This window comes from Dermacentor variabilis, chromosome 10 (assembly GCF_050947875.1).
Source record: "Dermacentor variabilis isolate Ectoservices chromosome 10, ASM5094787v1, whole genome shotgun sequence".
Lineage (NCBI taxonomy): Eukaryota > Metazoa > Arthropoda > Arachnida > Ixodida > Ixodidae > Dermacentor > Dermacentor variabilis.
In genome coordinates this window covers 20,608,227-20,621,581 of record NC_134577.1, presented here as the reverse complement: position 1 = coordinate 20,621,581, position 13,355 = coordinate 20,608,227, and the positions used below count along the sequence as shown (strand labels likewise).

The window sequence follows — 13,355 nt, the reverse complement described above, 5'->3', positions numbered from 1 at the left end:
GCTGACCTAGGGCCACATTTTCTGAAGTCCGATTTCATTTTCCATTGTTTTCACCCTTCATCATTTGTGCGAGCATGAGTCGCATGATGCTGCTTCACTGTTATTGCTGAAATCAGCCCCTCAATGCGCTGCATGATAAGAAAAGAATGGAAAATGAGGTTTAACATTGCAGAATATGGGCACTGCTGCTAGTTGTGGTGTGTATCAGTTTCGTCACTTATCACTGAACACCCGGTGTAGTATCCCAATGGCACTGTACTACTGAGCTCGAGGTCACTGGTTCGATCCCAGCTGTGATGGCAGCATGTTGATGGGGGCAAAATGTAAAAATGTTGTTTGCAGTAGAACCCTTTTGAAATGGTTTTCTAGGGACTTCGAAGTAAAGCCTTAAGAGTGAAGAAGGCCCCAAGTCACCAAAGCAACATCAGAAACAGCTCTGAATTGTTGCCAGTACAGTTATTAGACATCTTGGAACTTGTACTGTGAGCAGAGATGCCGCATGTATAATTAAGAAATGCGTACATGTTCCGTGACAGTGGCCCCTTTCCACTACGATTCACCGCAACATTTTGCATATGCTTCACCGCCTCAAACAACTGTATTGCGGCGAAGCTAACTTCGGGGAACCGGCAATAACTACAATCGCACCGACACATGCATATTGGAACTGATAATCACATACTTCTGGCATTTTGAGGTGAGGCCACGGGTGGGATTGGACAGGCTTAACCACAAGTACACATTTATTGTCTTCTCAGTAACATATATGAGCGAATTTGCCTCTGCACCGCTAAATTTCTGTGACTGCAACATTCAAATGCCATGTAAGATGCAGGAGCATTACAGAGTGGCGACGTATCAAATGGAAACATAATACATAAGAGTCAATGGACTTTAGGTCGGGACTGCGAAAACATGACATAGCAGTCAGGAAAACACAATAGCAAGGAATGTGTCGGCGAGGTTCCACTGTACTTAGATTTAGGTGCACATTAAAGAACCCCAGGTGGTGAAATTAGGAGAACCCCACTACGGTCTGCATCATTAAGAGTAAAAAGAAGAGAGAGAGGGGGTACTTATTTAAACAAGTTGAAGGCAAATTGAATAAAATATGATACTGAATTGAATGCAGATAGAGTAATGACGAGGCTGAATCAAATGTGAGCCCTGTAGCGCTGTCAATAAATCAGATACAGGTCAGGCAGTTCTGAATGTGACGTACACCTTGTGGATAGTTGTACAAATGATTGAAATTCTGGTTCACCATTTATGTTTTAGCAAGGAATTGTTTGTTTTAAATCCAGGTTTTATTCATCACTGCATCATTGCAGGTTATTTGAAACCATTTGAAATAGCATTCAAAATTTCAAATAACAGGTATTTCAGTTAAAAGTGGAATCATATATACTAACAGTATAATCAATTCACTGTTTGAAAATTTTGAATGTTCACACACACCTGCATAATGTGAAAGTCAAAATGTGAGTGTCCATTGCATCAATGTTGCATCTACGTTACAGCAACGTTGGTATTGCCACTAAAACTGCTTGAAAACGTAAGCTGAAATGCTGTAAGTGCAATGTCAGCACTAAAACTGCAGCATATGTATGCACTGAAAATTGTAGGAGATGTTGGTGGTGATGATGTTGCATGGGCAGAGATACAAGTGTGGGAGTTAATTAGATGCATTGTGGGAAATTCCTAAAGTTCAGTTTTATTGCTGATCGTAGCCATTGCCTACTGTTCAGGGCAGATTGCGTTGTGAGTTGGTCACACTAACAACACTGCTGGAAATTGGATTGCTTATCTGTCAAGTTTTTATACTCACATGCCTTTGTGAAGTGACCCCTGGTTCCTACGTGCGCTGACAGCCAGTGTGGCTCGGTATTTGCAGGCATCAGCGGGCAAGATAGCTGCAGTGCGGCTACTCCTGGAGCGCGGCGCTGACGTTCTGAGCTTTGCCCAGGATGGCAAGTCACCCCTCTGCTGTGCGGGCAGCACTGATGTGTACAGTGTGCTGAGGAGAGCCGTCGAGAGCGCCCTCTGTGAGAGAGCAGACAAGCTTCGGCTCACACCTCTGGAGCACGGTGAGTACGTTTTCATGCCAGGCATTAGGAAAATGGGAGCTGGAATGCTTCATGTAATAATGCACTCATTTCCTCATTTTACATGTGTATAATGCAAGTTTATGTTGTGCATTTATAAGCTTGATAACAGACCTCACACTGATTTCGAAACTGTGCTCCAAATGTACAATCACAATAAATTTAAATGCAAACAGGAAAGAAGTGACCAGGACACTTGTTAGGTGTTATTAACACTGGAATTCTATGGGCAGTCTTTCTGCGGCCAGTTTTTAGGCATGGTGTTGTTCCTAAATGTCAACTTTGTTGCGTGAATCTTATCGTTACAAACAAGTGAATATGGGAGCACAACAATGCATGCATGCTTTCCACGTCTTTGTGTTTCAATTGATGCTGATAGTTTATCAGAAATTTTTAAGGTGGTAAGTTTAACCTATTAGTAAGCACATCCAGCAAAAGCAACTACAGTGGAGGTCTATTTTTTTGGACTCTGTACAGGTCGCGAAAATGTTAGAAAAGTTGGGCAGCCCGAAAAAAAAAATACGAATACATGCCCTTGAGTCCTTTCAAGGACTACAACCACTATAGGCATGTTCGAAATGGCTTTGAAGGCCTGCCAGTACACTTACTAGATATGTGGGCGCTTGCAGTGTGACAGGAGATGGCAGGTACATGTGTTCATAATTAGAGTGTTTTACTTGAGCGTGTTTACGCTCCGCTAAGCAGAGCGGAAGCGTGAATGCGCATGCGCCGCCCGCTTAGCCGTAAGCGGGCTAGCGGAGCGAGGAACACGGTCCGCTGAGAAGCTGCTTGAGCGGAGCGTGCTGCGCAGCGCTTTGGCTAGCGTTGGCGTCAGAAAGGATTGGATTGGATGCAGAAAGCAAGTGCACTGGCTATCACATGGCGTTCCCCAAGACGGCGCTTTATATACCATTAGGTAAAATGGACCGGTAACGGATTACAAGCGCCTGTCTAGATACTTCATGGAGAAATAAGTTATATACACATATATACGTTTTACTGTATAAAACTGATCAATAGGTGTTTTTATTTTCTTTCATTACCCTGAATTTGGCCAGAGGGCCCTGCAACTGCGGAAGGTCCGCTCCGCTGCGCTAAACCTATAACTAAAACGAGAAAATCGCCCGCAGCTCCGCTTTGGCTTAGCGGGGCCACTCGGAGCGAAGCGTACCATAAAGACGCTCAACTAAAACACTCTATTAACAAATACATACTCTGTTCGGCAACAATCCCCTTTTGATTTTTTTTATGCTTCGCCAGGCCTCTGGCTTCTCAGCCAGAGGCCTGGTGTACAAGGGAATCACCAAGCTCGAGGACGCTTCGGCGCCTGGCAGAGGTGCCTTTCACGGGGGGCATTCGGGGAGTTATCGCCCCCGCCTACTCGAGTACGTGGGCTGCCCACAACACGACCAACGAGGTGACAGTAGTAGGGTGGGCCGTCACGCTCGAAGGTAGGACTTCGGTCCGACGATGACCCAACGTAAATGGGTACAGGACGTATAGCTCTGGCTAGCGACCCGGCCCTGGAATGCGGCTCGGTAGGTCGACATGCCGAGCTGCACCCAGTATGAGCAAAGGTCCTGGGAAGGGCGCCCGGCCCTGACCGAACCGTGTAAGGTCGGGGGGATACTTTTTGGCGGGCCAATACTTCTATTCACTATTCAATACACTATTCTCTTCTGGTCTGGGGAACTACTACCAAAACTAACCTTATGTCACTATATAGGCTGCAAAAAAGAGCCGTAAGGGCAGTTTGTAACCTGCCTGTTCTTGCACACACTAAACCGTTTTTTGATAAGCTTGGCATACTCCATATAGACCACCTATTTTTGCATAAGCTATCGCTCGAGGCGTTCCGTCTCCGTCAGGCTGATCACATACAGTTTAATCAGACCTTCGCCACCAAAGAAACTCCGTATAATCTCAGACATGACCCAATCTCTATACCGCTTACTCGCACGAACTACGGGAAACAGGCATTACACTTTCGAATATCAACCTTACTTAACAATAATCCCACAATTCTGGAACAATTACAAACCACGAAATCAAGCTTGAGGTTCAAGAAATCTGTTAAAACGTATTTTCTTTGCTGCTTTATTGTATAACTTCCTTATGTACTACAATGTTACTGTTTTGTTTTCCTTTTTAACATGTTCTGATCGAGATTCGAATTGTTAATCGTTTTTTATATGTTATCATATTTCGAAAATTGTAACACTTGTTGTGCTGTTGTTTGCTTCAGAGTGTCAACATGCTTTGGGTGCTGCAGCCTTTGTCAGGCAAGAATATTGCCTTTTGCTGCAGCCCCTGAGACAGCTGTATGTCTCAAACAACAAAATAAATGAAAATAAATGAAACACCGCTGTATTGCGGCGAAGCTGACTGTGGGAACCGGCATTATGCTACGCTTGACCCTTAACGTTTTTTCTGCGCTTTGAAGCCATCGGTGAGGATAAAAAAAGACGGAGTCAGTGCCTGCTGACAGCGGCGAATCCTTTGGGTGAAAAGCACCGCACTGAAAAGCAGGAAACTTAGTAGTGAACCCTGAAGCAGCTAGGCCTAGCGTTGTCGCAATGGCTATGGCTGCCAGCAAGTCGGCCTGTGGGAGAGCTGGTCTGACACCGCGAGATATTCAAAACGCAGCGGTGGCTTCGATTAATGCCGTTTCGAATCTGTATTCACAGCAAAAAGTGGACGGCGAAAATCGGACGCCGAAGGGCTTCAGTGTCAGAAAAAAAAAGAAACCTTTGCCGTCCGATTTTCTGGAAGCCAGTGTGACACATTGGCTCTGTAGAGTTAATGGCGGTGCTGCGAACACTGTCAAATTATTGGGCATGTCAGAAAAAATTGGCCATTGACCATAAATGCTCAAGATAAATGCAGCTGCGGTACATGATAACATACATAGGTCTATGAACCAGTTTAATGGTTACCTGTTGAACCCAAGTTGCTTGCACAGAGGAAATATGATTAGTGTTTTGTTATATTTATGTCTTTATCAGGTAGCTCAGAATAGTTCAGACCACAGTAAGTATTTGTTCTTGTTGCTTTCTAGTTAGTTTTTATGCCTTTATACTGCAGAAAAGAGTTGTGCACCACTGCTTGAAATGTTATAACTTATTAAAGTAAAACCCTTCTAATATGTTTTCCATGAGACCGCAAGACAAGAACATATAATACTCAGAAAACATTATGTGAATATGCTGTTAAATATTAAAACTAAGACACTATGCACGAATAATCAGGAGTTCGAAATATCGGATTCAGCAGAAGATGAGTCACTTGTTCTACGAGCAGCTGAAAAAAGTGTCTCATATTCTCGGATGATAACTTCTGGGGATAGCTCCATTTTTGCAAGTTCCAGGAACATTCGTGTGTATGAGTAATGGCGATCTTGGCATAGTGCCAGCATCAATGTCGCTCATCAATGCATTTGGGTGCTATGAAACTGATGGTAGATGGGACCAGGCTCCAGCGACATTATACCTGGGAAATGTATGAACGAGGACTGTATAAGCGGTGTTCCAGTGTATATAACACTTAAATTAATATATTCCAATGTTTTACTTGCCTGTATGTTTGTGCCTTATGTAGATACAGTGGCAAGTTGGGTCACATGGCCACGATGTGAATTTAATGGAGTTGTAACTTCATGCAGCTGTGAGATGTTACTCATAAAGAAAAACTGCATCGACGTGACCTTTGCTCTTTTGTAATTGCAGAAAAACGAAAACTGGGTCAACTCATCTTGCAGTCAAGGAACGTAACTGCACCAGGAGAACAGAGCTCACCGGGGTAAGAACTTTTCCTGTCTTGTTTGAACCCTTATGCTGTTATAAAGCCTGAGCCTTTTCCAACACTTGATTTTCTATGGTATAAGAATGCTTACAGGGGCATTGAGCTTGGTCAGACGTTTCTGCCAGTGATGCTTTAGTGACTCGAGCATTATGACGTAACTGCTAAGTCTCTCATGCCCTGACAAAAACTTGGCTCTCTTGCAGCAGTTCTACTGCCAAGGAGGAAGGCTCCAGCAGTAGTGACAAGGAGCCGAGCGAGCCAGAGGCGGAGGCAGTGCTGAAGACGAAAGCTAGCAGCAGCTCACACTCCGTCCTCCGTGGAGGAGACCCGTCGCTGTCTGCGTTTCGTCGTTACCAGCCACCAAACCTGCCTTCCCATCACATTCCGGGCTGGCGGCAGAAGTCGTCTCACGGCGGCTCCCACTTCATCCCCGTGCGACCGCGTGACCATTCGTCCGATGACGAGCTACGACACGGATGGTGTGCCGAAGGCACACTTGAAAACAACAGTTATCATCGGCAAAAGACAATGCCTTCAAACACACCCTTGGAGCTTCCCTTAGATCCACACTCTGCTGCGTCCGTTGTTGTCGAGGCCAAGAACGGCATAAACTCTGCGTCAGAAAGTGAAAAAAAGGTTGAGGAGAACATCCTAGAGGCGCGGACAGAGAGTCCACTTGCGGAGTCGGCTCGAACGGCAGCTTGGGTCTTTGGGGGCAGCGCTGAAAATGTGGTGCTGAAGGAGATGTATGCAAAAGTGCGCCCCAAGCATCGAGGAGGACCAGGAGGAGGAGTTGGTGGCAGCAGCGGTGGTGGAGGTGGTGGCGGCGGCGGTGGTAATGGTGACAGCTGTGACTCTGAATCTGGAGATGACGAGCTCAAGCAATCTGCATCACGCAAGCGACCCTCTGCAGCGGCGCAGAGGCGGAAAAAGACGCAGCACTACGCCAAGAATTATCACCTCAGCCGACTCAAACTGCGGCCCGAACTGGCAGGCCGTAGCATACCAGATGTGGCGGCCACTGTGCCACCAAAAACCATTTCCGCAGGGCGGCAGCAGTCGGACGTGTCGCTGGGGGCTGCGGAGGATGCCGCCCAGCAGAAGGTACCTGCCACATCGTCTGCATTGGCGACGGCAGCGGCACCTGTGCAGCCCAAGTTTTCGCTGATCACGAAGAGCAAGGAAGGCAGCCACCTGCGACCCAATGGATCGCGCATGCCAGTGCCAAGCACCAGGGGACTTATGAGCAAGTTCTTGCCGCCTTGGGTGACACGTGATGACGTGTCGTCACACCTGTCGTCCGCATCTTGGGTCTACTTGCCCTCCCTTTCACCAGAGGAAGGCGGAGACGAGCCTCGGTTGTCTCTGCCACGAAAGGAAGAAATACCCGAAGTGGCCAAGCCCAACGAGCCTGCGGCAACGATGTCATCCACAACGGCAGCAAAATCAGTCCGTCCCGAGGGAACACACACGTTGACCTGTGGCAAGCGGGGGAGCAGTGGTGGGACAGAGGGTTCTGCATTCCACACGGTCAGCGCCAAGGGGAAAGGTTCGGCGGCTTGTCAGCACGCGCCACCAGAGCAGCCACGCGCGCTCGTGCCGCCGCTGCCCAAGAACCTCAGCGACATCCCTGCATTTCCCTCGGGACCCCCGTTTCCCTGGATCAAGGGAAAGCTCATTGGTATGTTCTCTCTCTGGGTTGATGGATTAACCATGGTAACTCTGTTCTCTGGAGAGTAGCCCGTATGTTGCGGGTACAGTACGAAAGTGGAAGTACATACAGTGCATTTTGAATCGATACACCGTCTAGTCCCACTTGCCTCTCTTTACATTGCCTTTCCGACTTCATGCCACAGTTATGTGAATGACAGTTTCATGATTTTATAGACAGAAACTGCACACAGGACAAATTGAGTTGTTTTCTTCTATCGTATTTGTCTTGGTGTATTTTTGGTTAATTAAATATTGCCCATGTGTTCCTCTGTCAACTTCCATAAAGTAATCCCACGACATAGCGTGAGAATGGTCTGTCAAATATTTAGGGCCTTGTTACAATTATGTAGAAGAATGAAGGTGCACATAAATCTTGTAAATCGGTGCCCATAAGCTGTTCACTCTATTTATCATTTCTTCTATGATCTTATTGACTCTGGCAGTTTGATCAGTGCTATCAGGCACTTGCATCTTAGCTGTGTGGGAAACTACTTACGGCATTCTATATGTTGTCTCATCATCATCATCATCAGCCTGGTTACGCCCACTGCAGGGCAAAGGCCTCTCCCATACTTCTCCAACTGCCCCGGTCATGTACTAATTGTGGCCATGTTGTCCCTGCAAACTTCTTAATCTCATCCGCCCACCTAACTTTCTGCCGCCCTCTGCTACGCTTCCCTTCCCTTGGAATCCATTCCGTAACTCTTAATGACCATCGGTTATCTTCCCTCCTCATTACGTGTCCTGCCCATGCCCATTTCTTTTTCTTGATTTCAACTAAGGTATCATTAACTCGCGTTTGTTCCCTCACCCAATCTGCTCTTTTCTTATCCCTTAACGTTACACCTATCATTCTTCTTTCCATAGCTCGTTGCGTGGTCCTCAATTTAAGTAGAACCCTTTTCGTAAGCCTCCAGGTTTCTGCCCTGTACATGAGTACTGGTAAGACACAGCTGTTATAAACTTTTCTCTTGAGGGATAATGGCAACCTGCTGTTCATGATCTGAGAATGCCTGCCAAACGCACCCCAGCCCATTCTTATTCTTCTGATTATTTCTGTCTCATGATCCGGATCCGCAGTCACTACCTGTCCTAAGTAGATCTATTCCCTTACCACCTCCAGTGCCTCACTACCTATCATAAACTGCTGTTCTCTTCCGAGACCGTTAAACATTACTTTAGTTTTCTGCAGATTAATTTTTAGACCCACCCTCCAGCTTTGCCTCTCCAAGTCAGTGAGCATGCATTGCAGTTGGTCCCCTGAGTTACTAAGCAAGGCAATATCATCAGCGAATCGCAAGTTACTAAGGTATTCTCCATTAACTCTTATCCCCAATTCATCCCAATCCAGGTCTCTGAATACCTCCTGTAAACATGCTGTGAATACCATTGGAGAGATCATATCTTCCTGCCTGACGCCTTTCTTTATTGGGATTTTGTTGCTTTCTTTATGGAGGACTATGGTGGCTGTGGAGACGCTATAGATATGTTTCTGTATTTTTACATACGGCTCCTCCACACCCTGATTCCGCAATGCCTCCATGACTGCTGAGGTTTCGACTGAATCAAATGTTTTCTTGTAATCAATGAAAGCTATATATAAAGGTTGGTTATATTCTGCACATTTTTCTATCACCTGATTGATAGTGAGTATGGTCTATTGTTGAGTAGCCTTTACGGAATCCTGCCTGGTCCTTTGCTTGACGGAAGTCTAAGGTGTTCCTGATTCTATTTGCAATTACCTTAGTAAATACTTTGTAGGCAACGGACAGTAAGCTGATCGGCCTATAATTTTTCAAGTCTTTGGCGTCCCCTTTCTTATGGATTAGGATTATGTTAGCACTTTTCCAAGATTCCGGTACGCTCGAAGTCATGAGGCATTGCGTATACAGGGTGGCCAGTTTCTCTAGAACAATCTGCCCACCATCCTTCAACAAATCTGCTGTTACCTGATCCTCCCCAGCTGCCTTCCCCCTTTGCATAGCTCCCAAGGCTTTCTTTACTTTTTCCGGCGTTACCTGAGGGATTTCGAATTCCTCTAGACTATTCTCTCTTCCATTATCGCCGTGGGTGCCACTGGTACTGTATAAGTCTCTATAGAACTCCTCAGCCACTTGAACTATCTCATCCATATTGAATGATAGGGTTGGCTTTTTGCCATTGCTCAGATGCTTAGTAATAGTAAAGCATAGCATACATGAAAAATAATCTTGCTTTACAGTCAACGGCCGATTTTCCAGACACCTGATTATTCGGACATGCCAAATAATTTGGACTCCTTCACAGCACCGTCAGGCACCCCATGGAGCTAATGTATAAAACGTCTGAAGTTTCAGATGCTCAAACCCTTCGCCGCCCGAGGTTTTGGACTTTTTACCCCTAACCGCAGGTCCAAAGTGGCATCCATCACTGCCATTTTGATTATCTCGCAGCCTCGAACCCTCACTCTCCCACGCCGATCTGCTAGTCGTAGCCAACCACAGCACTGCGGGCTCTGTATCATATTGAAACCTCAAACGAGTGCTCTTGGCAGCCATAGCCAGCCGTAGCTATGGCCATAGCCTATTGTGTTTATCCACATGTTTTTTGGTCAGCTTTGTGATAGGCTGTTAGATCGTGTTGTGCTGCTGTGCGCTCTCTTCGACATTCACTTTGAAGCTTCCCACTGTTTGGTGCTGTGCTTTTCATTGAGTGGATCCGCCACTGACAACGATAACGTCAGCTACTCCTTTGTCATCTTCGCCACTGGCTACAAAGCGTGCAAATCCCTCCCGTAGGCTGACGATGGAAAAGAAAGCTGCCATCATCAAGCAAGTTGAAAACGGCCGGTCACAAGCTGACGTGGGCAAGGTGTTTGGAATCTCTAAGCAAATGGTTTTGGATTTCATGAAAAATAAGTTGCAGTACTTGGAAGTGGCCAGAAGGTGAACCGGGACTCAAAAAAAGAATGCAAGTCAGGGTGTTTACCCAAAGCTTGAGGTAGTGCTCCTTGTGTGGCTAAATACCACACGAGGAGCACTCGTGTGGTATTTAACCACACGAAAGCGAATCCCGGTCTCGGGTTACGTCTTCAAATGAACATCGAGGACTTCAAGTTCAGTGGTGGGTGGCTCAGAAATTTCAACAATTGCAATGACCTGAAAATCAAGAAGATTTGCAGGGAAAGTGGCCCTGTCGATGATTCAGGTGTCGTGCAGTGTCGGAATATAAAACTACAGTCTTTGTTGCAGCATTTTACGCCTGAGAACATTTTCAACTGTGATGAAACTGGATTGATCTGTAAAATGCTCCCAGAGAAAATGCTTGCATTTGCTGGTGACCCCTGCCATGGTGGCGAACACAGCAAAGAGTTGCTGACCATCCTTTTGTGTGTGGACAACTGTGCTGCGCATGGCCACATCAAAGACCTAAAGGTTCTACAGGTGAAATTTCTGCCACCGAACACCACGTCAGTCCTGCAGCCGATGGACCAAGGCGTAATCCACAACCTGAAACTTCTGTACAAGTCGTGTGCTCAGACAGCGGCAAAAGTTACACTGTTAACTTTAGGTCTGCTGTCGGCATGCTTGCAGACTCGTGGACGACGGTTACACAAGAGACGCTTCGCAATTGCTTTCGCCACGCTGGCTTCACACTCATCACTGAGACGGCTGACTCGCCCGGAGAGAACGACAGCATGTGTGATCAATCTCCTTCCATGTACTATGTGTTTGACGACCTGCACCCTGCTAGCATTTTTTGATTCCAACCAGGATAACTTTTGAAGGATTCACCGACACCGACAAAGGTCTCAAACTCTGTGCGGAGTTAATCAGTGATGAAATTGTCCGTCAAGTTGTGGATTTGGATGACTCCAACACCAAAAATGAAGAGCCAGCGCCTGCACAGCCGACGAGCTCCGAGTAGGCGTGAGCACCTATGATGCTGTCATCAGTGTACAGTGATGATATGACCCTGGTTGAACTTGAAGCAAACATAATTGCATACAAGTGGAACGCCATGCAAAAGAGGATCAATGATTTTTTTTGCGCCACTAAGGCAGTAACAGGCAGCGTTGACCCGCCTCAATATAGCATCGGCGACATTAACGGTACCCGCTGTCAGATTTTTATTTTTTTATCTTTATTAATGGTTCTTTTCAGAGCCACTTCAGTGATGAATTGGCAGAGTTGCGCAAGTCCGATACTCCATCCTTGACCCTCTTCATCCGAGAAATACCTATAAAATGGTGCGTTTTCTGCATGCATTCAATTTTTCGGACATTTTCGAGCTCCCTTGGGAGTCTGAAAAAAAACGGACATTGACTGTAATATAGCTCTGTTCTTAATACAACATATATGGCCGATACCCTTTTTCTTATTGCATTTGCTTTCCCCACTTACTTAATTTGTAAGTGCACTTACTACTGGCATTGCACTTCCATTATTGCCTACTAAAGGAAGCGCTACTCTTTGTTCAATAAGATGTGTGAACTATGCGTGCTGGATCTTGTTATCTTCATTTTACATCTTTTAATATGCACAAATTGCACATGCACGCTATATGAAAATTGTTAGCAAACTTCCTTGCAGGAAAGCTATAGTTAGAGGCAGTAACCAGGGCCTATTGTGATTCGCTGTGCTTGCAGGCAAAGGGGCATTCGGCCTGGTATGGTGCGGCCTGCGCAAGTCCGGTGGGGAGCTGGTGGCCGTCAAGCAGTTTCAGCTGGGTGGGGCCGACGTGCTGTCGGCCGTTCAGCTAGAGGTCGACATTCTGCAGTCACTCAAGCACCCCAACATCGTTGGCTTCCTCGGCGTGCAGCAGGAAGAGGCACTCGTCAACCTGTTCCTCGAGTTTGTCTCCGGCGGGAGCCTCGCTGCCAACCTGGCCCAATTTGGGGCCTTCCCCGAGACAGTGGTGCGTCGATACGGACGGCAGCTCCTCCAGGCTCTAGCCTACCTGCACCAGCGAAATGTCATCCATCGAGACATCAAGGTACACCTGCCTTTTTTTATTACATAGGGTGAACAGTTTTTTTTTTTTTTTCCCAATCACTTCCAGTGATGTTGCGTTCTGCACGTGCGACGACTGGTTGATTCAGCAGGAGCCTGCATTACTTTGGCCGACTAGGATACCGAGGCAAAGTTGCTATGACAATGTTGCTCTTCGGACCCCGGTGCTTCTCTGTGAAAAAGACATGCGATTTCCATCACACTTTCTCCAACACAGCTGGTGTGGTTGGGGCCTCTCATAAGTCCTTGTAGTTCAATCTAAACTAGCCACCAGCTATCCCGGCTAACTGCAGTGTCATGCATCTCGATGCATCTTGAATCGAATGTTAAACAAGTCTGCCGCTAGCAATTATGGAATGTGTCGGGTCGAGAGTAGCAGTACATGTATTTTTCAGTTGTGTCGTCTAACTGCTTCATCAGTCGCATAGATGCATATCGCAGCTGCACAGGTTGTTAAATTATTGTCCGTGGAACCACCGTTCACGGAGCTATCCATCGTGTGGATACACCAATAGTTGTCAATTGCATTGAAGCATCACGCCAGGTCTTACAAAAGAGAGATAACCATCACGGGTGATGCTTGTGAACATAGTCCTGAGTGTCTTGCTTGAGCCTGGACAGTTCTTTCCTCCCAAGTTCCTTGTAGCTGTCCCCTCTTGTACAATAGTAGCAGTATCAGGCAGTGTCTTGCATGTGATCCGTGATGACGTGTGTTGGCAGCTTGGAAAAGGAGGAGCATGAGCTG

General features: G+C 46.5%; 1 protein-coding gene across 5 annotated transcripts in view; it reads left to right on the top strand.

Moving 5' to 3' along the window:
* Window positions 1–13,355, top strand: part of LOC142560097 (uncharacterized) — a 37,235-nt gene that overhangs the window by 12,152 nt on the left and 11,728 nt on the right. For 4 of the 5 annotated variants that reach the window (XM_075671912.1, XM_075671913.1, XM_075671914.1 and 1 more), the window contains exons 8-11: window positions 1,895–2,087; window positions 5,831–5,903; window positions 6,110–7,587; window positions 12,247–12,593. In XM_075671912.1, coding sequence (XP_075528027.1) covers window positions 1,895–2,087; window positions 5,831–5,903; window positions 6,110–7,587; window positions 12,247–12,593 — 2,091 coding nt within the window. The remainder of the gene's footprint in view (window positions 1–1,894; window positions 2,088–5,830; window positions 5,904–6,109; window positions 7,588–12,246; window positions 12,594–13,355) is intronic. The other variant, XM_075671916.1, reaches the window with a different exon arrangement.